Below are 25536 nucleotides of genomic sequence, written 5' to 3'. Positions count from 1 at the left end.
TATGAGAAGCATCTGATTGGCTGAGTGCTAGCGAATGCTGTATGAGAAGCATCTGACTGGCTGAGTGCTAGCGAATGCTGTATGAGAAGCATCTGACTGGCTGAGTGCTACTTAATGCTGTATGAGAAGCATCTGACTGGCTGAGTGATACTTAATGCTGTATGAGAAGCATCTGACTGGCTGAGTGCTACTTAATGCTGTATGAGAAGCATCTGACTGGCTGAGTGCTAGCGAATGCTGTATGAGAAGCATCTGATTGGCTGAGTGCTAGCGAATGCTGTATGAGAAGCATCTGACTGGCTGAGTGCTACTTAATGCTGTATGAGAAGCATCTGACTGGCTGAGTGCTACTTAATGCTGTATGAGAAGCATCTGACTGGCTGAGTGCTAGCGAATGCTGTATGAGAAGCATCTGATTGGCTGAGTGCTAGCGAATGCTGTATGAGAAGCATCTGATTGGCTGAGTGCTAGCGAATGCTGTATGAGAAGCATCTGATTGGCTGAGTGCTAGCGAATGCTGCATGAGAAGCATCTGATTGGCTGAGTGCTAGCTAATGCTGTATGAGAAGCATCTGACTGGCTGAGTGCTAGCGAATGCTGTATGAGAAGCATCTGATTGGCTGAGTGCTAGCTAATGCTGCATGAGAAGCATCTGATTGGCTGAGTGCTAGCGAATGCTGTATGAGAAGCATCTGACTGGCTGAGTGCTAGCGAATGCTGCATGAGAAGCATCTGATTGGCTGAGTGCTAGCGAATGCTGCATGAGAAGCATCTGATTGGCTGAGTGCTACTTAATGCTGTATGAGAAGCATCTGATTGGCTGAGTGCTAGCGAATGCTGTATGAGAAGCATCTGATTGGCTGAGTGCTAGCGAATGCTGCATGAGAAGCATCTGATTGGCTGAGTGCTACTTAATGCTGTATGAGAAGCATCTGATTGGCTGAGTGCTAGCGAATGCTGTATGAGAAGCATCTGATTGGCTGAGTGCTAGCTAATGCTGTATGAGAAGCATCTGACTGGCTGAGTGCTAGCGAATGCTGTATGAGAAGCATCTGATTGGCTGAGTGCTAGCTAATGCTGCATGAGAAGCATCTGATTGGCTGAGTGCTAGCGAATGCTGTATGAGAAGCATCTGATTGGCTGAGTGCTAGCGAATGCTGCATGAGAAGCATCTGATTGGCTGAGTGCTAGCGAATGCTGCATGAGAAGCATCTGATTGGCTGAGTGCTAGCGAATGCTGCATGAGAAGCATTTGACTTTTACACACGCCCAGTAGATCCTTAATTCTTCTCTATAAGGATGAGGATAATAATAATAATAATAAAAGGTGAGTAAAAACTATTTTTACTTTTTTTTTGTTTTACATTTTTGATTTTAGAAGAGGTCTATAATCTAAACGTCCTCAGAAACACTTAACATTAGTTTCTTTAACCATTTACAGGCTAGAGGAATAAGTTACCAATAAACAATATTAGCGTTATTTGGGTTTACTAATAAAGATTTGTGGACCAAGCATACAGTATATAAGGTGTCTGATCTCATACAGCAGTGAGTCCCAGTCCGTTGTTGGTTCTGAAGGTGTTAATGTAGGATTTAGGAGTCTCAGTGTTTTTGGAGTGCAGGATAGATACAATACATCTCACACGTGATTCTCTGTATTGATAAGGGCCAGGAACTCACCAAGAAGCACATGAAATCGAGAGCCAGGACGGTGGGTACCCCTCCAAAGGGCAGGCCCTGCAGCACAGTGCTGCGGATGCGGGCGCTGTAGCAGTAATCCCTGGTGGTGACATTGCTGCAGGACGAGCCTGTGCAGGAGGCAGCTGCCGTGGTGACCATGGATGCCAGGGTGCCCAGAAGCAAGTGTGTCATTGCAAACTTAACATTCTCCAGCCTGCGAGAGAGCAAAGGGCAGAGTGAGTAACACAGAGCCAGAACGTACATATATAATAATACAGATCACTGCCAACCATTCAAACGGGTAGCAGCAGAACACAGACTGGAAATATAAACCAATGCTCTGCCCGGATTAGGGGTGCAAATCGTGGCTACGGTTGATGTTCCCTGCATTTAAATTAAGGTTTTATCTTAAAACAAGACCGCTATAATCATGGGAGGGCGCCATTATACATCAGCAGGGGCCCTTGCACTGCATTGAGTAAAGCTGGGCCCTAAAAAATCAGGGGCCCCTAAATACTGACTAGAAATCTAAATGTCACGGGAGATTTGGGGAAATGCACTGACACAGCAGAGCAAGAGGAAACCATGGCAGAATGATGCGATTAGAGGAAACGAATAACACACCTGTATACTACCCAAAATCGCCACGTCCATTTAAACAGATGGTATTAGTACCACTGCAATGGACATTAAAGTGTAAGCTCATCTGCCGTGTTCATCTCGCTGCTTTCAGCTAAAAGGCAAAATCTCTGATGAGACGGAATGGATATTCTTATTGAAGGTTAGTCTGCAGAAATCCATCAAACAATACTCTGAATACACTGAGTGCAGGATTCTGGCAGGGGAGCTTACAGTGTGACGACCACTGCAGTGGTTCCAATACCCGGTATATTAAAGTGTGGATTTTTGTTTTAGTTGCTGCCAGTAGTGGGGCTAATTTTGGCGACTTTGGTAAATAACAGCTATCTTCGATTGGGAATATTAAAATAACTGTGCCTTGTGTGTGCCCAATGGGTTTAGCTGCCCTTTAGATCTAGAACCAAGGTTTCATGATTGCCTTGTGGTGCCGGCCAATTACTCTTATCGCCATGCCACTGCGCATGTGAAACTGGCATCGTTCTACAATATGGGCACAGTAAGTGCAGAACCCCAATGCGTCCTCTGTACATTGTTCATGGCCTTGTCAGGGCAAAAACGCATAAATAAAACATACTGGCATGCACACACAATAAACCTATTTGTTATTTTTGCATATTGTATAAGGCATTAAATAAATATATGTAGAATCATAAAAAGTATACTTTTAATTAAAAAGAGTTATATCTGCTCACAAATAACGGAACCACAAAATATATTGTTACGTATTCTAGGGTCTGTAACAGTGAATGTTACAGGGGGTGGTCCCAGACAAGCATGATGGATTACCCAGAATGGAGGGTTTAATGATACAAATAATATTCCATACTGTGTGATCCAACCAACCTGAGATCTCATAACACAAGTCAGTGACAGTCTGAAATCACAGCTAACACAGGGTTCTCAAGGAGGAAACCGGAAAATCAGACATTTACAAAAATACTTCAATGTGGCCTTTGGCCATGCTGTAAACCCAATAGCAATATTCCTGGTGTATGGATTGTGCTAGACTGTGTTCGATATTCCCTACCATGTAATAGGATTAGGCATTCTTAGTACATCAATCTGGATGTAATCTTCACCTCACAGTACAGGTTAATTGCAAATTAATGAGCCAGAGTTAACCCCATGTGTGCCAGGCAGGACCCGATCTCTGAACCAAGAACCAAGAAAGCATTACTGGTACAGCCTGCTGCTCGAAGACTAGAAGGACCTTTAAAAAACTTGGTATACAGATATACAACACCTCCCTTCCCCGTTTTATTTCCTGTCATTCTAATCTCAGTTACTTGTAATCCCTCATTAAATGTCTGTTAGTGCATGGGTGGCGCGGCCAGCCTCAGCCAGCAAGTCACCCTTCTGCAGCCAACAGGTATGCTAACAGGAGGGTGACTGCAAATAAACAAAATTGTGTGTGTGTATCTCTGTGTCAGTGTGTGTGTGTGTGTGTCTGTGTGTGTCAGTGACACTGTGTGTATGCGCATCTGTGTGTGTGTGTGTATGTGTGTCTGTATGTATCTGAGAGTGTGCATCAGTGTGTCACTGTGTGTCACTGTGTGTATCTGAGTGTGAGTGTATATCCGTGTGTGTATGTATTTGTCCGTATGTGTGTCACTGTGTATCTGACTGTGTATTTGTGTGTCAGTGCATGTGACATTGCCTATATCTGAGTGTGTTTGTGTATATATATATATCTGTATCCTGATGAAAGTCCACAAGATGGGCTGAAACGTTGATCTGTTTTAGTAATTGGAATAAAAGTTATATTTTAATGGAAATCCGAGAGTCTGAGTGTATATATGTGTCACTGTGTGTATCTGAAGTGGGTTTGTGTGTATCCCTGTGTTTATATTTATATATGTGTGTGTGTGTGTGTGTGTGTGTGTAATTATGTATGTGGAAATGTATGTGCACACATCCTAGCAATCAAACATCAACACAACTTGCAAACACAAACATTACATACAAAACACCCCTGAATTTGAACTCCCAAATTATATACAAACACTCAAATATACCCTTCACACAAACACCAATACTACACACATGCATTAAAAAGCCAATAAGAGATCCAAACACACCCCTACACGCACATTTAAACATTACATACACACACACACCCCTGTATAAAAATGCTAAAATTATATACAAATGCCAACTCTACACACAAAAACACACCTGCTCCTAAGTACTGCAATCTGTTTACTATCTGTAGAAAGTAGTGTATACATACCAAAAAACAACATTACACTCTGCTAACTGAAAGGGTTATGTGGGGGATCCACGATGTTGGTACACGATGTCAAAGGTTCCACGTGAAAAATGAATTGGGAACCCCTGGTCTAGAGCTTTACTTCACAAAAACACACTGCCCAGCCAGCATGCTTTCTCTCCACCAGGTGGCGCACCCAGCTCAGTAGCAAGACAAGCTTCCAGGGACAGGAAGGAATTCAATATCTTAGAAAATATATCACTGGTCCTAGGCTGGGCAGCCGGAGACACAGCTTGGAAAGGGTTAAAGCATGCCAGCTGCTGCCTGCTAATCGTGGCGTGATGGGGAAATCCTGCAAGATGATGACACTGCAAAAGACAGGATGAGCAGGACGGAGATATTATCTGGGCCCAGGCAGAAGCACAGGACCTTATCTGCCACTCACAGAATGGCACTCTCATGTGACCCTTTAAATACCAGCAAATAAAGCATCAATGTATCTCACAGTGACGCACACGGAGTACATAGAACATACAAACAAATAGCAAAATAACCCAGAAATGGCCACAATTAACCCATTTTATTGGAGCAATATTCACTTATCAATCAGAACACAGGTTTATTAAATAAATACTGAACGGCAGCACACGGAAAACCGAACGGAAACATTTAGACAGGAATAGCAGAGTCGGAAAACAGATTCACTTTAACCTCGATTTTACAATTCACGGGTTGGTTTATAAACCCTTCTAGATATCAATCACCGAGCACCTATTTAGATATCAATCACCGAGCACCCATCTAGATATCAATCACCGAGCACCCATCTAGATATCAATCACCGCGCACCCATCTAGATATCAATCACCGAGCACCCATCTAGATATCAATCACCGAGCACCCATCTAGATATCAATCACCGAGCACCCATCTAGATATCAATCACCGAGCACCCATCTAGATATCAATCACCGAGCACCCATCTAGATATCAATCACCGAGCACCCATCTAGATATCAATCACCGAGCACCCATCTAGATATCAATCACCGAGCACCCATCTAGATATCAATCACCGAGCACCCATCTAGATATCAATCACCGCGCACCCATCTAGATATCAATCACCGAGCACCCATCTAGATATCAATCACCGAGCACCCATCTAGATATCAATCACCGCGCACCCATCTAGATATCAATCACCGCGCACCCATCTAGATATCAATCACCGCGCACCCATCTAGATATCAATCACCGAGCACCCATCTAGATATCAATCACCGCGCACCCATCTAGATATCAATCACCGAGCACCAATTTAGATATCAATCACCGAGCACCCATCTAGATATCAATCACCGAGCACCCATCTAGATATCAATCACCGAGCACCCATCTAGATATCAATCACCGAGCACCCATCTAGATATCAATCACCGAGCACCCATCTAGATATCAATCACCGCGCACCCATCTACATATCAATCACCGCGCACCCATCTACATATCAATCACCGAGCACCCATCTACATATCAATCACCGCGCACCCATCTAGATATCAATCACCGCGCACCCATCTAGATATCAATCACCGCGCACCCATCTAGATATCAATCACCGCGCACCCATCTAGATATCAATCACCGCGCACCCATCTAGATATCAATCACCGAGCACCCATCTAGATATCAATCACCGCGCACCCATCTAGATATCAATCACCGCGCACCCATCTACATATCAATCACCGAACACCCATCTAGATATCAATCACCGCGCACCCATCTAGATATCAATCACCGCGCACCCATCTAGATATCAATCACCGCGCACCCATCTAGATATCAATCACCGCGCACCCATCTAGATATCAATCACCGCGCACCCATCTAGATATCAATCACCGCGCACCCATCTAGATATCAATCACCGCGCACCCATCTAGATATCAATCACCGCGCACCCATCTAGATATCAATCACCGCGCACCCATCTAGATATCAATCACCGCGCACCCATCTAGATATCAATCACCGAGCACCCATCTAGATATCAATCACCGCGCACCCATCTAGATATCAATCACCGCGCACCCATCTAGATATCAATCACCGAACACCCATCTAGATATCAATCACCGCGCACCCATCTAGATATCAATCACCGCGCACCCATCTACATATCAATCACCGAACACCCATTTGGATATCAATCACCGAGCACCCATCTAGATATCAATCACCGAGCACCCATCTAGATATCAATCACCGAGCACCCATCTAGATATCAATCACCGAGCACCATCTAGATATCAATCACCGCGCACCCATCTAGATATCAATCACTGCGCACCCATCTAGATATCAATCACCGCGCACCCATCTAGATATCAATCACCGAGCACCCATCTAGATATCAATCACCGAGCACCCATCTAGATATCAATCACCGAGCACCCATCTAGATATCAATCACCGCGCACCCATCTAGATATCAATCACCGCGCACCCATCTAGATATCAATCACCGCGCACCCATCTAGATATCAATCACCGAGCACCCATCTAGATATCAATCACCGAGCACCCATCTAGATATCAATCACCGAGCACCCATCTAGATATCAATCACCGAGCACCCATCTAGATATCAATCACCGCGCACCCATCTAGATATCAATCACCGCGCACCCATCTAGATATCAATCACCGCGCACCCATCTAGATATCAATCACCGAGCACCCATCTAGATATCAATCACCGAGCACCCATCTAGATATCAATCACCGAGCACCCATCTAGATATCAATCACCGAGCACCCATCTAGATATCAATCACCGAGCACCATCTAGATATCAATCACCGAGCACCCATCTAGATATCAATCACCGAGCACCCATTTAGATATCAATCACCGAGCACCCATCTAGATATCAATCACCAAGCACCCATCTAGATATCAATCACCGAGCACCATCTAGAAATACCGAAACCCCAGGGTCAGTAAACCAGAATGCAATAAAGGAAAATGAATTCACATATATCCAAACCGAAAAACAGCTGTAATGGACAATGTCTACAGTTTGGCCTAACTTGACATGAATGCAGTAACAGGAAGCATTAGAAGGTGGACCAAAGAAACCCCAGAATGATAAATTCTCCTGTCTGAATAATGGATGTAAGTAAGCTTCCTCTTGGGGGACAATTTTGGAGAGGTGATGGAGACCACTCTACTTATGGAAGGATTCAACCTTTTTGGTTACATTATTATTGTTACATTATTGTGTAATTATAGGCAGACACATTGAATTTATTACCATGATCCTAAAGTGGAGCATACATTTTGGTTTTATTCATACCCAGATGATAACTCTTATCAGATACGTTTAGCAGATTTATGCCCTCTGGAGGTGATCAGAATACCACTCCCACTAGTCTCAGACAAGCAGTAGTGGAGAGACGAGGATAGCAGTTGGTCTAAGTGCCCCTCTAGACGTCAACCACCGAACGTCCGTACAATACAGTGTCATTCACAGGACTGAAATCCAAAACTTTAGAAAATGTATCTTCACAGCTGTGTGTATAAAAAAAAAAAAAAAAAACTTTTATTAGAGTGACCTCCCCAAGTTTTAATCAATGTACCAGGTTCAATATAGAATTACGGGGCAGCATAACAACCTTCTCTACCACAACCTCCCCCTCCTTTTATCGCTGCTAACAATGTGGGCCCCCAACCCCCCCAATAGCAGCTTTGAATGTGCCACCAAAAGTTAAGATCCCATACACCCAGGGATCATCTAACAAAAGGAGCACAGCAAGCGTGAAGCGAAGGGCTTGTAGTCCAAGCTAATACTGGAGGCCGTGTGTCGACTCTCACGGGCCATGCCAAGCCTTGCAGAAGATGCATTTGTCTGGATTTCACGTTTGTCATGCTTAGCCCTTTTATTAGAAAATACCTGGTTATGGAGAGCCCAGCAGTTAGTACCTGTGTGGGCAGCTATATTCAGCAAGATGCAGAGGTCCTGGGCCAGTAATCAAATATTCTATTAAAAGGAGACTATGGCTAAACAGAGATCAAACACCCTGACAGATAGAAATATATTGCATTTACTTCCCTGGGGAGAGAGAAGAAACCTGCTATAAAGGTATTATTTGTTTTTACAATGATTCCTTTAATTGCCTTGAGATGGAGCAGAAGATGAATTCTCCATATGTATAGTATAGTTACATAGCTGAAAAGAGACTTGTGTCCATCAATTTCAGCCTTCCTCACATATGTTGTTGCCGTTGATCCAAAAGAAGGCAAAAAACCCAGTCTGAAGCGCTTCCAATTTTGCAACAAACTAGGAAAAGATTCCTTCTTGACCCCAAAATAGCAGTCAGATGTCTCCTTGGATCAAGCAGCTATTACCCCACTAATTAGGAATTATATCCCTGTATGTTAATGTTTTTGCAAGTATTTATCCAATTTCAGTTTATCAACATCTGTCATTTATTAACATCTGTATGGACTCTGATAAAACCACCTCTTCAGGCAGAGAATTCCATATCCTTATTGCTCTTACTGTAAAATAACCTTTTCTTTGCCTTAGATGAAATCTCCTTTCTTCCAGCCTAAATGTGTGACCTCGTGTCCTATATATAGCCCTGTTTATGGATAGATTTCCAGATAAAGGTTTGTACTGGCCCCGAATATATTTGTATAATGTTATCATATCCCCTCTCAGGCGCTGTTTTTCCAAACTAAAGAGATTAAACATTTGTAACATTTCTTCATAACTAAAATGCTCTATTCCTTTTATAAATTTTGTAGCTCGTCTCTGCGCTGTTTCTAGTGCCATGATATCTTTCCTTATAACAGCTGCCCAAAGTTGCCCAGCATATTCAAGGTGTGGTCTTACCAGCGATTTATAAAGAGGCAAAATTATATTTTCATCTCGAGAATTTATGCCCCTATTTATACATGACAAATCCTTACTGGCCTTAGCAACGGCAGATTGACATTGCATATTGCTGCCTAATTTGTTGTCTATAACAATTCCCAAATCCATCTCGTGTGTGGTTATCCCTAATTCACTACCATTTAGGGTGTAAGTTGCTTGTGCATTCTTTACCCCAAAGTGCATAACTTTGCATTTTTCTACGTTAAATTTCATCTGCCATTTTAGTGCCCAGTCCCCCAATCTATCCAAATACCTCTGCAGCAAGGCAATATCCTGCTCACATTTTATTACTTTACAAAGTTTTGTGTCATTTGCAAACACTGATACATGGCTTTCAATGCCCATTTCAAGATCATTTATAAATATGTTAAATAGAAGCAGTCCCAAAACAGAACCCTGAGGGACACACCTTGCCACCTCTAATTTACCATTAATGACAACTTGTTGTACTCTATCCTTAAGCCAATGTTCTACCCAAGAACAAGAATATTAATCTAGACCAATTTCTTTTAGTTTGAAGACTAACCTATTGTGAGGAACCGTATCAAATGCCTTGGCAAAATCCAAGTAGATCACATCCACTACAATACCCTGATCTATACTTCTACTTACTTCTTCGTAGCATGCAATTAAGTTATTTTGACATGACCTATGTTTCATAAAACCATGCTGAGTGCTAATATAAAGTTCTTCACAATGAATTCCTGAATATTATCCCTTTAATAGCCCTTCAAATATTTTCAGTCACAGAAGTTATGCTCACAGGTCTTTAATTTCCAGGCAAGGATTTTGAACCCTTTTTAAATATAGGAACAACATCAGCCTTCCTCCAATCATCCGGTACAATACCTGAAACAAAAGAATCTTGAAAAATTAAATACAGAGGTTCACTTATTTCCCCACTTAGCTCCTTAAGTACTCGTGGGTGAATACAGTCAGGCCACAGAGCTTTATTTACATTCATGTTCTTTAATCGCTGTAGCACCTTGTCTTGAGTCATCCAATCACAAGTTATCTGCAAGTTTTTTGCAGCAACCATTTGCATATCTCTTGCCATAGGATCCGCATCAATATATACTGAAGAAAAATAGTTATTTAACATTTCTGCCTTTTCATTAGCTAACAGACCCATCTCTGTTTCCAGTGTACCTACACTTTCATTTTATTGTTTTTTTTTAGAATTGATGTACTTGAAAACATTTTTGGGGTTGGCTTTGCATTCTTTGGCTATCAATTTCTCATTTTCTAGTTTAGCCACTTTAATTGCCTTTTTGCAGACATTATTGGCTTCCTTATATCTTATATAGGATGCCTCTGATTTGTCCGATTTAAATGCTTTAAATGCCCTTTTCTTATTTGTAATCTATTGTTTTACTTCTCTACTAAGCCACATTTGTCTTAATTTGTTTCTTTTATATTTATTACCCAATGGTACAAAGCCAGAATGCCTTGTCACAGGAGCACAGGACAGGCTCCAAACATGTTCTATCATGTCTGATGACTGTACAGCACGGTGGAATATGTTGGTGTTTTTTTTATTTGGCAGGATTCTGGTGTGCTGCCTCCAGCTTATATTTTATCAGTGATTGAGTGTCTTTCAACAAATAACCCAGGGGTAACATGTAGACAGTGATTGGCAAATAAGGGGGCTCTCCCAGCCTGAGCAAGATGTCCGATTTGTAAACCCAGCCTGTTCCAATGCGTCCAGGTCAAAGCTCTAAGCAGTGTGTCAGTGGAGATGACACAGAGCGGCTGCTCCATTCAGCTTTACACAAATCCAACATGGGTGTTTCCCCAAGTGCTATATACAGACAATGTGATTAACTGAAATTTCTGTCTGTAAATTATCATGCTATATTAGATACGGCACAGCTCACTCCAACGCCGCCATTACTCCACTACAACGCGTCTCAATCCAACACGCCATTACTCCACCACAACGCGTCTCAATCCAACACCGCCATTACTCCACCACAACACGCGGCTCAATCCAACACCGCCATTACTCCACCAAAACACGCGGCTCAATCCAACACTGCCATTACTCCACTACAACGCGGCTCAATCCAACACCGCCATTAAACCACTACAACGCGGCTCAATCCAACACCGCGGCTCAATCCACCACAACGCAGCTCAATCCAACACCGCCATTACTCCACCAAAACACGCGGCTCAATCCAACACTGCCATTACTCCACTACAACGCGGCTCAATCCAACACCGCCATTAAACAACTACAACGCGGCTCAATCCAACACCGCGGCTCAATCCACCACAACGCGGCTCAATCCAACACCACCATTACTCCACTACAACGCGTCTCAATCCAACACCGCCATTACTCCACCACAACACGCGGCTCAATCCAACACCGCCATTACTCCACCACAACGCGGCTCAATCCAACACCGCCATTACTCCACCACAACACGCGTCTCAATCCAACACCGCCATTACTCCACCAAAACACGCGGCTCAATCCAACACCGCCATTACTCCACTACAACGCGGCCCAATCCAACACCGCGGCTCAATCCACCACAACACGCGGCTCAATCCAACACTGCCATTACTCCACTACAATGCGGCTCAATCCAACACTGCCATTAAACCACTTCAACGCAGCTCAATCCAACACCGCCATTACTCCACTACAACACCGCCATTAATACACCACAACGCAGCTCAATCCAACACCGCTATTACTCCACCACAACGCGGCTCAATCCAACACCGCTCAATCTAACACCGCCATTACCCCACTACAACTCAGCTCAATCCAACACCGCCATTACTCCATTACAATGCGGCTCAATCCAACACCGCCATTACTCCACCCCAACACGCGGCTCAATCCAACACTGCCAATACTCCACCACAACGCGGCTCAATCCAACACTGCCATTACTCCACCACAACGCGGCTCAATCCAACACCGCCATTAATCCATCACAACGCGGCTCAATCCAACACCGCCATAAATTCACCACAATGCGGCTCAATCCAACACCGCTCTAACACCGCCATTACCCCACTACCACTCAGCTCAATCCAACACCGCCATTACTCCACCACAACGCGGCTCAATCCAACACTGCCATTACTCCACCACAACGCGGCTCAATCCAACACCGCTATTACTCCACCACAACGCGGCTCAATCCAACACCGCCATTAACCACCACAACGCGGCTCAATCCAACACCGCCATTAACCACCACAACTCAGCTCAATCCAACACCGCCATTACTCCACTACAACGAGGCTCAATCCAACACCGCCATTAATCCACCACAACACGCGGCTCAATCCAACACCGCCATTAAACCACTACAACGCGGCTCAATCCAACGCCGCCATTACTCCACTACAAGCCGGCTCAATCCAACACCGCCATTACTCCACTACAACTCAGCTCAATCCAACACCGCCATTAAACCACTACAACGCGGCTCAATCCAACACCGCCATTACTCCACTACAATGCGGCTCAATCCAACACCGCCATTACTCCACTACAATGCGGCTCAATCCAACACCGCCATTACTCCACTACAACGCGGCTCAATCCAACACCACCATTAATCCACTACAACGCGGCTCATAATATTGGTAAAACCGATGTAACGGATCACCTGGCACCCCGACTGGGTACCTCCGTTAATGGATGCTCCTAGCGCTTCCAGAGGACTCCAAGCACTCCACCAGACACCATAAGCACCGCAGGCTGCAGCTATCTCCCTTCAGAACTAAGCAGGAACAAGCTCTTACAAGAGCTCAGTGATTATAGCAAGGGAATATGCCTAGCATAGCAATCCCTTGTAGCAGATTCCCCCAATAAGAGACAGGACTCAAGTTGAGGGTAAAAATAGAACTCTCTGGCTGCTAGCTTGCAGCCCTTTTTATTAGGTGCTCCCATGAAGGGGAGGGACACACACAGTAACGTACATTAACCAATCACACAATAGTTACACCCCACACATAGCCCTCCCCTCTACCTGTAACTAATTATCTGTACACACAGGAAAATACAATTATCATAGGTAGGGAAAATACAGTTTTTACACAACATTCATAACTCCCAAAATATACATCACATTCGCATAAAAATACATATTCACAATCAATCCATTTGGGGGAACAACATACTCAAAAATCATACGAATTGGACCAGGGGTTCAAAAGTTAGTACAAATGTGCATTTGACCTTCTGGAAGCATGGTTTTACAGGGCCCTCTATCCTGGAGACAATGGGGGGAAGTAATCAATTATCCAGGACTAGAGGCAGACTCCATTAACCACATGGTTGCAAAACGACATAAAACACTTTAAAATACATAAAGTCCCATTTTACACATAACACACAGACATTTCACATATCCCCAGATAGCTCAGGTCTGAGTGCACATTATTAGGTGAATGGCACTCAGACCAACCGAATACAGTTTAATCGCCATGGAGCCAAAGTCTTTAATCACACGAATAGGCTCCATGGCATAGCTATCTGGGTTACCACAGCTCACACAGGGCAAGTACCAAATGACCCCACTGTATTTAAAGGGCCAGAATGAGTGACATACACTCTGGTATGGCCGAATACTGTTTTTAAAGGGCCCAATCTCCCAGGGCCATAGTCCAAAGGCAGCAGGCGGGCAGCCAGGCTTCTCCAATGCAATGTGGAGAGATTGCTCTCGTCACAACCGATAATCGGTCGATCCCTACCACAGACTTCAGGTGGAAGGGGTTTTCAATCACAATTTTTCCCCATCATAACCTATCTGGATTTTGCTTCCCAAGCACTACCAAGCCTCAATAAGCAAAACAGTTACCAACCTCATGCTGTACAGGCACCAACTATAAAGAACACTTGTCTGGACCTGGTTCTAACAAACAACATTGATCTTTTGAACAACATTCAAGTAGGTGAGTACTTGGGAAATAGTGATCACAATATAGTGTCCTTTGAAATAAATTCAAAATAGCAAAAGCACATGGGGTATACTCAAACAATTTTTAAAAGGCCAACTTTACAATATATTGACTGGCATAAACTCTTTAGTGAAAAGAACACGAAGGATAAATGGAATATATTCAAATATTAGAAAGTTAAATTTCTCAGTAGCAGAAAAATTGTAATTGGATGACTCAAGACAAGATGCTGCAGCAACTAAAGTAAATATAAACAAAGCTCCAGGGCCTGACGGTATCCATCCACAAGTACTTAAGGAACCAAGTGTGGAAATAAGCGAACCTCTGTTTTTAATCTTTAAAGATTCTTTTCTTTCAGGAATTGTAGGAAGGAAGGACGATGTGGTTCTTATATTCAAAAAGGGTTCAAAATCATTGCCTGGAAATTATAGACCAGTGAGCTTAACCTCTGTAACTGGGAAAGTATTTGAAAGGTTATTAAGGAATAATATTCAAAATTCATGGAGAAGAACGTGGTTATCAGCAAAAATCAGCATGGTTTTATGAAGGTCATGTCAAACTAACCTAATTGTTTTCTACAAAGAAGTAAGTAGAAGTATAGATCAGGGTGTTGCTGTGGATATGATCTATTTGGATTTTGCCACGGCATTTGATACAGTTCCACACAATAGATTAGTGTTCAAACTCAAAGAAATTGGTCTACAATAAAACTCTTGTTCTTGGGTAGAACATTGGCTTAAAAAGAGAGTAAAAAGTTGTCAATTATAAATTTTCAAGCTGGACAGAGGTGGCAAGTGGTGTCCCTCAGGGGTCTGTTCTGGGACCCCTTCTATTTAACATGTTTATAAATGGTCTTGAAGACAGCATTGAAAGTCATTTTTCAGTGTTTGCAGATGACACAAAACTCTGTAAAGTAATACAATGTGAGCAAGATATTGCTTTGCTGTAGAGAGATTTGGATAGACTGGGGGGCTGGACACTAAAATGGCAGGTGAAATTTAATGTTGAAAAATGCAAAGTTATTCACTTCGGCGTAAAGAATGCACAAGCAACATATACCCTTAATGGAAGCGAATTATGGATAACCCCACACAAGAAGGATTTAGAAATTGTCATAGACCACAAATTAGGCAGCAATATGCAATGCCAATTGGCAGTTGCGAACACCAATAAGGTAATGTCCTTTATAAATTGGGGCATAAATTCTCGTGATGAAAAATTAATTTTGCCTCTTTATAAGTCACTGGTAAGACCACACCTTGAATATGCAGTGCAATTTTGGGAACCTGTTCTAAAGAAGGATATCACGGCACTAGAAAAAGTGCAGAGGCAGGCTACAAAATTATTAAAAAGAATGGAACATTTTAGCTATGAAGAAAGGGTAACAATTTACACCTATTTAGTTTAGAAAAACATCGCCTCAGAGGGGATATGATAACAAAAGATCTGGGGCCAATACAAACCATTGTGTGGAAATCTATTCACAAACCGGACTTTACATAGGACACGAAGCCATGCGTTTAGACTGGAAGAAAGAAGATTTCATCTAAGGCAAAGGAAAGGTTTTTTTTTTACTGTAAGAACAATCAGGATGTGGAATTCTCTGCCTGAAGAAGTGGTTTTATCAGAGTCCATACAGATGTTCAAACAGCAACTAGATGCATACTTGCAAAAAGAATATTCAAGGATATAATCTTTCAATGTAGGGTAATAACTGCTTGATCCAAGGACTTATCTAAATGCCATTCAGGGGTCATGAAGGATTTTTTTTTCCTTCTTTTGGATCAACAGCAAATACAAGATGCAAGGAAGGCTGAACTTGATGGACACCTGTCTCTTTTCAGTCTATGTAACTATACATATATACAGTGAGGGAAAAAAGTATTTGATCCCCTGCTGATTTTGAACGTTTGCCACTGACAAATTAATGATCAGTCTATAATTTTAATGGTAGGTGTATTTTAACAGTGAGAGAGAGAACAAAATAAAATAAAAATAAAAAATCTCAGGAGGGATTTTGTCCCACTCCTCTTTGCAGATCCTCTTCAAGTCATTAAGGTTTTACAGCGGACGTTTGGCAAATAGAACCTTTAGCTCCCTCCAGAGATTTTATATGGGATAAGGTCTGGAGACTGGCTAGGCCACTGCAGGACCTTAATGTGCTTCTTCTTGAGCCACTCCTTTGTTGCCTTGGCTGTGTGTTTTGGGTCATTATCATTCTGGACTACCCATCCACGACCCATTTTCAATATCCTGGCTAAGGGAAGTAGGTTCTCATCCACGATTTGACGGTACATGGCTCCGTCCATCGTCCCTTTGATGTGGTGCAGTTGTCCTGTCCCCTTAGCAGATAAACACCCCCAAAGCATAATGTTTCCATCTCCATGTTTGACGGTGGGGATGGTGTTCTTGGGGTCATGGGCAGCATTCCTAGGCAACTACTCACTATAAATGGAGGATTACACCTGAAATCCAGCACCCAGAGACTGTACACCAGCCATAAAGAAGGAGGTCGGGGCCTGATAAATGTGTCAAGGCCATAGTCATGGCTATAACACAAGTAAATCACAACGATGAACTAAGGGAATGCCTAACACTTTAACAGATAGAGGATGCAGAAAAAGAGCAGGCTCCACGGCAACACAAATCTCTCCATGGGGTGTATCACCGGCAGATAGTGGCTCACATGACAAAATCCTACCAGTGGCTGGAAAAGTAAGGACTGAAAGACAGCATGGAGACATTAATCCTAGCAGCACAGGAACAGGCACCAGATCAATAGAAGCAGGTGTCTGCACAGACTGCATTTTGGGTCTTGCCTGGTGTGGTAAAGAGGCCTCTATGACAATTCAGGACATAGTAGGCAGAGGCAAAATGTTAGCAGAAACAGAATACAATGAGAGACACAACCAGGTTGATGGGATTGTGTACTGAAACATCTGCTCAGAATATAAACTGGGCCTGCCCAAGTCCAGATGGAAGATATTACAAAGTGTACTTGAGAATGATTAGGCTAAGGTCATGTGGGACTTCCAGATCCAGACAGACAAGTGCTGGACAACCAACATGACATTGGGGTTGTAGATAAGAAAAGGAGGACTGCAGTCATGGTGGCTGTGGGCAAGTTATAGTCATCCAGTGAATATGAAATCAGGAAGAAGGAACATTAGAAGATGGACAAATATTAAGGGCTGAAAAAAAATTAGAAAAGAGGTGGAAAGTGAAAGCAGTAGTAGTCCCAGTTGTCATAGCAGCCCTTGCAACGGTTACCCCCAAGTTGATGAAGGGACTTTAACATATTCCAGGTGGGAGATCTAAGATCGCTGTCCAGAAGAGTGCAGTTCTAGGAAAAGCTAAGATCCTGGTAGAGGACCCGAGAACGAGGAATAATTAAACCATCCAGTAGGTGTGAGAAAATCAATATACATCTATACAAGGCTTGACAAATCCAAGGCACCAGGTTGCCATAGTGACTAGAAATTTCACCCTGGCACCCTGAATTTCTTAGCCCTTTAGCAAAGGCGTAGCGTTGGAGGCGGCCGGCTGAACGCGAAGGAGCAGTAATCTTTCTGAAGTTCCTCTCTGCTTACACTCTGTTAAGTGATGCCGGGAGCCAGAATTTGACGTCACCCCGATGCCAGCATCACTGCAGAGAGCTTGCAGGAAACCGAGAGGAACAGCAAGAAGATGATCAGAGCAGCCCCGCTGGACCCCAGGGTAAGATCCACTTAGTGCTCCCAAAGGTAGGGAGGCTGTGTGGATTTAAATAAAAATATAAATTTGTGAGTGTGTGTGTTTCTGTGTCGGGTTAATGGCATTTACTGTCCTGACAGGAAAAGTTGTGCCGAGCAGCAATCATGCACATGGAAACCTGGTTATTACTTTTGGGGTCAAAGACCGGTTATGGCCAATCAGATCCACAGGAGGGTTTGTGCTGAGCAGCAATCATGCACATGGAAACCTGGTAATTGCCTTTGGGGTCATAGGCCGGTTACAGCCAATCAGATCCACAGGAGGGTATTTAAACCCAGCTCTCCTCTTGCTCATTGCCCTGTCGTGGTTTCATGCCTATGGTTTGTCGGGAGTGCGTTCCTGATCTTGATTTTCTGGTATTTGACTTTGGCTTTCTGTCTGATTCTGTGTCCCTGACCTCGGCTAGTATGTTGATTATTCTTGGAGACGTTAAGTCCGGCCATTCTAAGGTCCGGTTAAACGTTATACTTAGACCTAGGTGTGACACAGTACTACGTGCTGGATCATTTTGTAATGCTGACAGTCGGTCAGCGAATGTGTGTTTAGGTAACTGCCCTTCTAAAAATTGCATGGGAAAGGTGTTTTTACTCACCTTTTTCCCCATGCTGTGCCGGTTTTACCATGCCTGGCCCAGCCTCCATAATAGAGATCTTCAATCCTGATGATCTCAGCTTATCCAATGAAGGACATTGTGCATGCGCGGCACAACACCACGTTGTGCCAATCAGTATCTCCTCATAAGAGGCAGGGATGGGGGGCCTCCTTACACCATAACCTTATAGCTGCAGTTATAATACACTGTGTGCAGGGAGACAGGGGACCTCCTTACACCATAACCTTATAGCTGTAGTTATAATACACTGTGTGCGGGACCTCCTTACCCCATAACCTTATAGCTGCAGTTTTAATACACTGTGTGCGGGGAGACAGGGGACCTCCTTACGCCATAGCCTTTTAGCTGCAGTTATAATACACAATGTGTGCGGAGACAGGGGACCTCCTTACACCATAACCTTATAGCTGCAGTTATAATACACTGTGTGTGGGGAGACAGGGGACCTCCTTACACCATAACCTTATAGCTGCAGTTATAATACACAATGTGTGGGGAGACAGGGGACCTCTTTACACCATAACCTTATAGCTGCAGTTATCATACACAATGTGTGGGGAGACAGGGGACTTCCGTACACCCTAACCTTATAGCTTCAGTTATAATACACTGTGTGCGGGGAGACAGGGGACCTCCTTACACCATAACCTTATAGCTGCAGTTATAATACACTGTGTGCGGGGAGTTACACCATAACCTTATAGCTGCAGTTATAATACACAATGTGTGGGGAGACAGGGGACCTCCTTACACCATAACCTTATAGCTGCAGTTATAATACACTGTGTGCGGGGAGACAGGGGACCTCCTTACACTAACCTTATAGCTGCAGTTATAATACACTGTGTGCGGGGAGAGAGGGGACCTCCTTACAGCATAACATAGCTGCAGTTATAATACACTGTGTGCGGAGACAGGGGACCTCCTTACACCATAACCTTATAGCTGCAGTTATAATACACTGTGTGCGGGGAGACAGGGGACCTCCTTACACCATAACCTTATAGCTGCAGTTATAATATACCGTGTGCGGAGAGACAGGGGACCTCTTTACACCATAACCTTATAGCTGCAGTTATAATACACCATAACCTTATAGCTGTAATACACCATAACCTTATAGCATGTTGATGATAAACTGTGGACGGTGTATACTTTAGAGTGCCAATTGAATTGCCATTGATTTGGTAACCAGCAAGATGTTTTTATGGATGTGGGAATTGTATATTATATATGGTGACCGTTATTTAAGAAAGACAAATAAAATGAAAGGTGCATTAGTTATTGATATATGTAATATATTGTGATTCTGTAATACTTATACATTCTGTCTACTCCATAATCATAGGCTCTGATCGTGGATTTTGTGCATAGCCTTATTGTATTCTAGAAAATTACTTTTTAGTTTTTTTTAGTTTCTACTTTGGACAAAGGTTTAAAATGCGAGTCTGCTCATCGAACAGTTACAAAATACGTTCACTAATTAAACTGTGAAAAGCACACACTATTCCATATAGTAAAATAACTCTCCAAACAGAGAGGAAAGTCTGTCGTCATACAATCCGCACCAGGTTACAGATACTGCGAGATCTGGCTGATTTACTAAGCTGTCATCCAGCACTTAGCACGGAAACCTTTTACATGTTAGTCATTTCTAAAGCTTTGGTAACCAGGTAAACACAGATACAGAAATGAGAGGAATGTGACTTAAACACACAGCATGTCACCTTGAGGATCCCCGAGGCAATAACGCTCAATTACAACAAGACTGCACCCAGTGAGACAGTCCGTACACACAGTCACTGCATGAGTACAGCAAATTCATCTTCACCCCTTAACTAACAATCCCAGGAGCGAGCGTGTACACACAGTCACTGCATGAGTACAGCAAATTCGTCTTCACCCCTTAACTAACAATCCCAGGAGCGAGCGTGTACACACAGTCACTGCATGAGTACAGCAAATTCGTCTTCACCCCTTAACTAACAATCCCAGGAGCGAGCGTGTACACACAGTCACTGCATGAGTACAGCAAATTCGTCTTCACCCCTTAACTAACAATCCCAGGAGCGAGCGTGTACACACAGTCACTGCATGAGTACAGCAAATTCATCTTCACCCCTTAACTAACAATCCCAGGAGCGAGCGTGTACACACAGTCACTGCATGAGTACAGCAAATTCGTCTTCACCCCTTAACTAACAATCCCAGGAGCGAGCGTGTACACACAGTCACTGCATGAGTACAGCAAATTCGTCTTCACCCCTTAACTAACAATCCCAGGAGCGAGCGTGTACACACAGTCACTGCATGAGTACAGCAAATTCGTCTTCACCCCATAACTAACAATCCCAGGAGCGAGCGTGTACACACAGTCACTGCACGAGTACAGCAAATTCGTCTTCACCCCTTAACCAACAATCCCAGGAGCGAGCGTGTACACACAGTCACTGCATGAGTACAGCAAATTCATCTTCACCCCTTAACTAACAATCCCAGGAGCGAGCGTGTACACACAGTCACTGCATGAGTACAGCAAATTCATCTTCACCCCTTAACTAACAATCCCAGGAGCGAGCGTGTACACACAGTCACTGTATGAGTACAGCAAATTCGTCTTCACCCCTTAACTAACAATCCCAGGAGCGAGCGTGTACACACAGTCACTGCATGAGTACAGCAAATTCATCTTCACCCCTTAACTAACAATCCCAGGAGCGAGCGTGTACACACAGTCACTGCATGAGTACAGCAAATTCATCTTCACCCCTTAACTAACAATCCCAGGAGCGAGCGTGTACACACAGTCACTGCATGAGTACAGCAAATTCTGCTTCACCCCTTAACTAACAATCCCAGGAGCGAGCGTGTACACACAGTCACTGCACGAGTACAGCAAATTCGTCTTCACCCCTTAACTAACAATCCCAGGAGCGAGCGTGTACACACAGTCACTGCATGAGTACAGCAAATTCGTCTTCACCCCTTAACTAACAATCCCAGGAGCGAGCGTGTACACACAGTCACTGCATGAGTACAGCAAATTCGTCTTCACCCCATAAGTAACAATCCCAGGAGCGAGCGTGTACACACAGTCACTGCATGAGTACAGCAAATTCGTCTTCACCCCTTAACTAACAATCCCAGGAGCGAGCGTGTACACACAGTCACTGCATGAGTACAGCAAATTCGTCTTCACCCCTTAACTAACAATCCCAGGAGCGAGCGTGTACACACAGTCACTGAATGAGTACAGCAAATTCGTCTTCACCCCTTAACTAACAATCCCAGGAGCGAGCGTGTACACACAGTCACTGCATGAGTACAGCAAATTCGTCTTCACCCCATAACTAACAATCCCAGGAGCGAGCGTGTACACACAGTCACTGCATGAGTACAGCAAATTCGTCTTCACCCCTTAACTAACAATCCCAGGAGCGAGCGTGTACACACAGTCACTGCATGAGTACAGCAAATTCGTCTTCACCCCATAACTAACAATCCCAGGAGCGAGCGTGTACACACAGTCACTGCATGAGTACAGCAAATTCGTCTTCACCCCTTAACTAACAATCCCAGGAGCGAGCGTGTACACACAGTCACTGCATGAGTACAGCAAATTCGTCTTCACCCCTTAACTAACAATCCCAGGAGCGAGCGTGTACACACAGTCACTGCATGAGTACAGCAAATTTGTCTTCACCCCTTAACTAACAATCCCAGGAGCGAGCGTGTACACACAGTCACTGCATGAATACAGCAAATTCTGCTTCACCCCTTAACTAACAATCCCAGGAGCGAGCGTGTACACACAATCACTGCATGAGTACAGCAAATTCGTCTTCACCCCTTGTAGCGGAGTAGAGGTACGATCCAAGGTAGCTCCGCTGGTAGACAGGAACAGCACTCCAATATAGGTATCAAACGGGTAGCGTGGTTACAATCCCTTCCCTCCAAGAACTAGACGACACATAGCTTGGAGGTCAACTGTCAGCTTTATTCACACAATTTCTTTTATGGCTTTTTCCCATGCAAGGGAGGCAACTCAAAACAACCAATCACCTCACAATCACCTCCCCTCCCTCTCCTCCCCTTAGATTAGCAGGTAAATTAATTAGAGGGAACCGAGTTTTCTCCAGTTTCTGAAGTACCCCTAAATACGGGGGGTACAAGGATAAACGAGGGGTCCCCTGGTAGGTCTGCTCTGGGTGAGTAACATATTCAAATTTCACCCAGATCAGACCAGGGGTTCGGGAGTTACAGGTATTTAAAGATTTGACCGACTGCAGGGACACAGTAGCCGAAAACGGCTCCATAGATTCTGGCCCTGTAGTCGGTCTACTTCACTGCATGGAAAGTGCCGAACTGCTCAGCCATCCGACCCCAATCTTTGGTTCGGATGAATCCCCTAGACTGGGGAATGCAAACTACCGAACGGCGGGCCGTTCGGCAGTTTGGATCATACACTTTGGGGATCCTGGAGGTCTGAGCGGTGTCTGGGTAGTCGAGCGTCCGATTTTAGTTCCAGACGCTCGACGACCAAACACCGCTGTTCGGCAGTTAAGATGGCCGCCGCCACGTGGAGATTAGGCGAACGGCGGCCACCCACGGACCCAATAACGGTATGTGCACATTTTCTTCCTTAACACGCTGGTACAGTATACAGGATGCATGGACATATAGGGTAGGGACAAATAACAAGGTAAATACGAGTTTCTGGTGGCTGCTTCTGCCACAATGCTCCCCCAGAACCAAGCCAGCATACACAGTCTGATCCCAACGGATCGGCTTGGGGATGTCTGGAGGAGTACCCACAGATCACTTGTCTAGTTCCGTTTGTCGGGATAACCCGTCAGCATTTCCATTGAGCTTCCCCGGGCGATATTGGATATTGAAATCAAAGGGCTGAAGCGCTAAGCTCCAGCGCAGCAGTCTGGCATTGTCTCCTGACACCCGGTTCAGCCAGACCAACGGGTTGTGATCTGTGAGCAGGGAAAATGTTTGTCCATACAAATAGGGCTGTAGTTTCTTGAGTGCCCACACCACGGCAAGGCATTCCTTTTCGATGGCGGCGTAGCTTACTTCTCTGGGTAAAAGTTTTCGGCTGAGGTAAGCTACTGGGTGTTCACCGCCATCGGCTCCGATCTGGCTCAGTACTGCTCCCAATCCGAACATTGAAGCGTCTGTATGGACGAGAAAGCGTTTAGTCGGATCGGGAGCAGCCAACACAGGGGCATTAACAAGGGCATTTTTTAGGAGTTGGAAGGCCTGTTCACACTCTGGGGCCCATACTACTAATTTGGGAAGGTTCTTTCGGGTCAAGTCGGTAAGGGGCTTGGCTAGGGCGCTGTAGTTAGGTACAAACTTTCGGTAATATCCTGCCGTCCCCAAAAAGGCTAGTACCTGGGTTTTAGTGCGGGGGGTTGGCCATTTAGCTACGGCCTCTATTTTGGCTGGTTCGGGTTTTTGGAGGCCGCTGCCTACTCGGTGTCCGAGGTATTGGACCTCGGCCATCCCTATATGACATTTACTGGGCTTGAGGGTCAGTCCGGCTTCCCGGATGCGGTCTAGTACTGCTCCGATATGGTCTAGATGATCGGCCCAGGAGTAACTAAAGATGGCTATGTCGTCTAGATAGGCGCAAGCATACTCCTGAAACCCGTCCAATAGTCGGTTCACCATCCTCTGGAAGGTGGCCGGGGCGTTCTTCATCCCAAATGGCATGACCCGGAATTGGTACAGGCCAAATGGGGTGACGAAGGCCGACTTGGGGATGGCGTCCTCGGCTAGGGGAATTTGCCAATACCCTTTACACAGATCAATGGTGGTTAAGTATTTCCCCCAAGCCATTTTGTCTAATAGCTCGTCTATCCGGGGCATGGGATAGGCATCGGATATGGTTTTATCATTGAGCCTCCGGTAATCTACACAGAAGCGGGTAGTTCCATCCCGCTTCGGCACGAGTACTGCGGGGGATGCCCAGGGGCTATCTGAATGCTCAATTACCCCTAACTGCAACATTTCCTTCAATTCCTTGTACATGTTCCCCCTCACTGCTTCGGGAATGCGGTAGGGCGGTTGACGGAGAGGGACCGGATCTAGGGTTTCTACCCGATGGGTAGCTAACGGGGTATATCCCGGGAGGTTGGAAAAAGTGGCTCCTTTTTCCCTAATTAAACTTTGGGCCTGAGCTTTTTCCTGGGGATTCAAGCGGTCTCCTAGCTGTACGGCTGCGAGATCCTCTTGTAGCGTTTCTCGGGCCAGCATGTCAGGGAGGGGTAGGTTATCTGTGTCCTCTGCAGCCGAGGCGCAGATGGCGGATACTTCCTCTGTGCGCTCGTGGTAGGGCTTCAGCATGTTCACATGGAACATGCGTCGGTCCCCGGTCCCGGCGCAGGGGCCGATTATATAGGTGGTATCGCAGACCTGCTCTACCACCTTGAATGGGCCCCGCCAGGAAGCCTGCAGCTTGTCAGTAGGGACGGGGCGTAAGACTAGTACTTTCTGGCCGACCTGAAAGCTGCGGTCCCTAGCTCCCTTATCATACCAGTGGCGCTGGCGTGTCTGGGCCGCCTGGAGGTTGTTGCGCACAGCTCGGGTCAATTCCTCCAGGCGGTTCCGAAACTCCAACACATAGGGTACGATAGGGGTGCCGTCAATGGTCGTCCCCCCCTCCCAGTGTTCCCTTATTAGGTCTAGGGGTCCCCTTACCCTCCTTCCGAACAACAGTTCGAAGGGAGAGAACCCAGTGGACTCTTGGGG

At 44.7% G+C, this 25536-nt stretch overlaps 1 protein-coding gene across 4 annotated transcripts in view; it reads right to left on the bottom strand.

Annotated features, from left to right (window-relative positions):
* The window catches only part of TMEM63B (transmembrane protein 63B), a 76853-nt gene that overhangs the window by 32943 nt on the left and 18374 nt on the right, over positions 1–25536 (bottom strand). For 2 of the 4 annotated variants that reach the window (XM_063444144.1, XM_063444148.1), the window contains exons 2-3: positions 7874–8107; positions 1681–1894 (exon numbers count right to left, since the gene is read on the bottom strand). In XM_063444144.1, the coding sequence (XP_063300214.1) occupies positions 1681–1894; positions 7874–7890 (231 nt within the window). In that variant the 5' untranslated portion in view covers positions 7891–8107. The remainder of the gene's footprint in view (positions 1–1680; positions 1895–7873; positions 8108–25536) is intronic. The other 2 variants (XM_063444147.1, XM_063444146.1) reach the window with 2 other exon arrangements.

Source organism: Pelobates fuscus, chromosome 2, assembly GCF_036172605.1.
Source record: "Pelobates fuscus isolate aPelFus1 chromosome 2, aPelFus1.pri, whole genome shotgun sequence".
NCBI lineage: Eukaryota > Metazoa > Chordata > Amphibia > Anura > Pelobatidae > Pelobates > Pelobates fuscus.
This window is presented reverse-complemented; position numbering and strand designations above follow the sequence as displayed.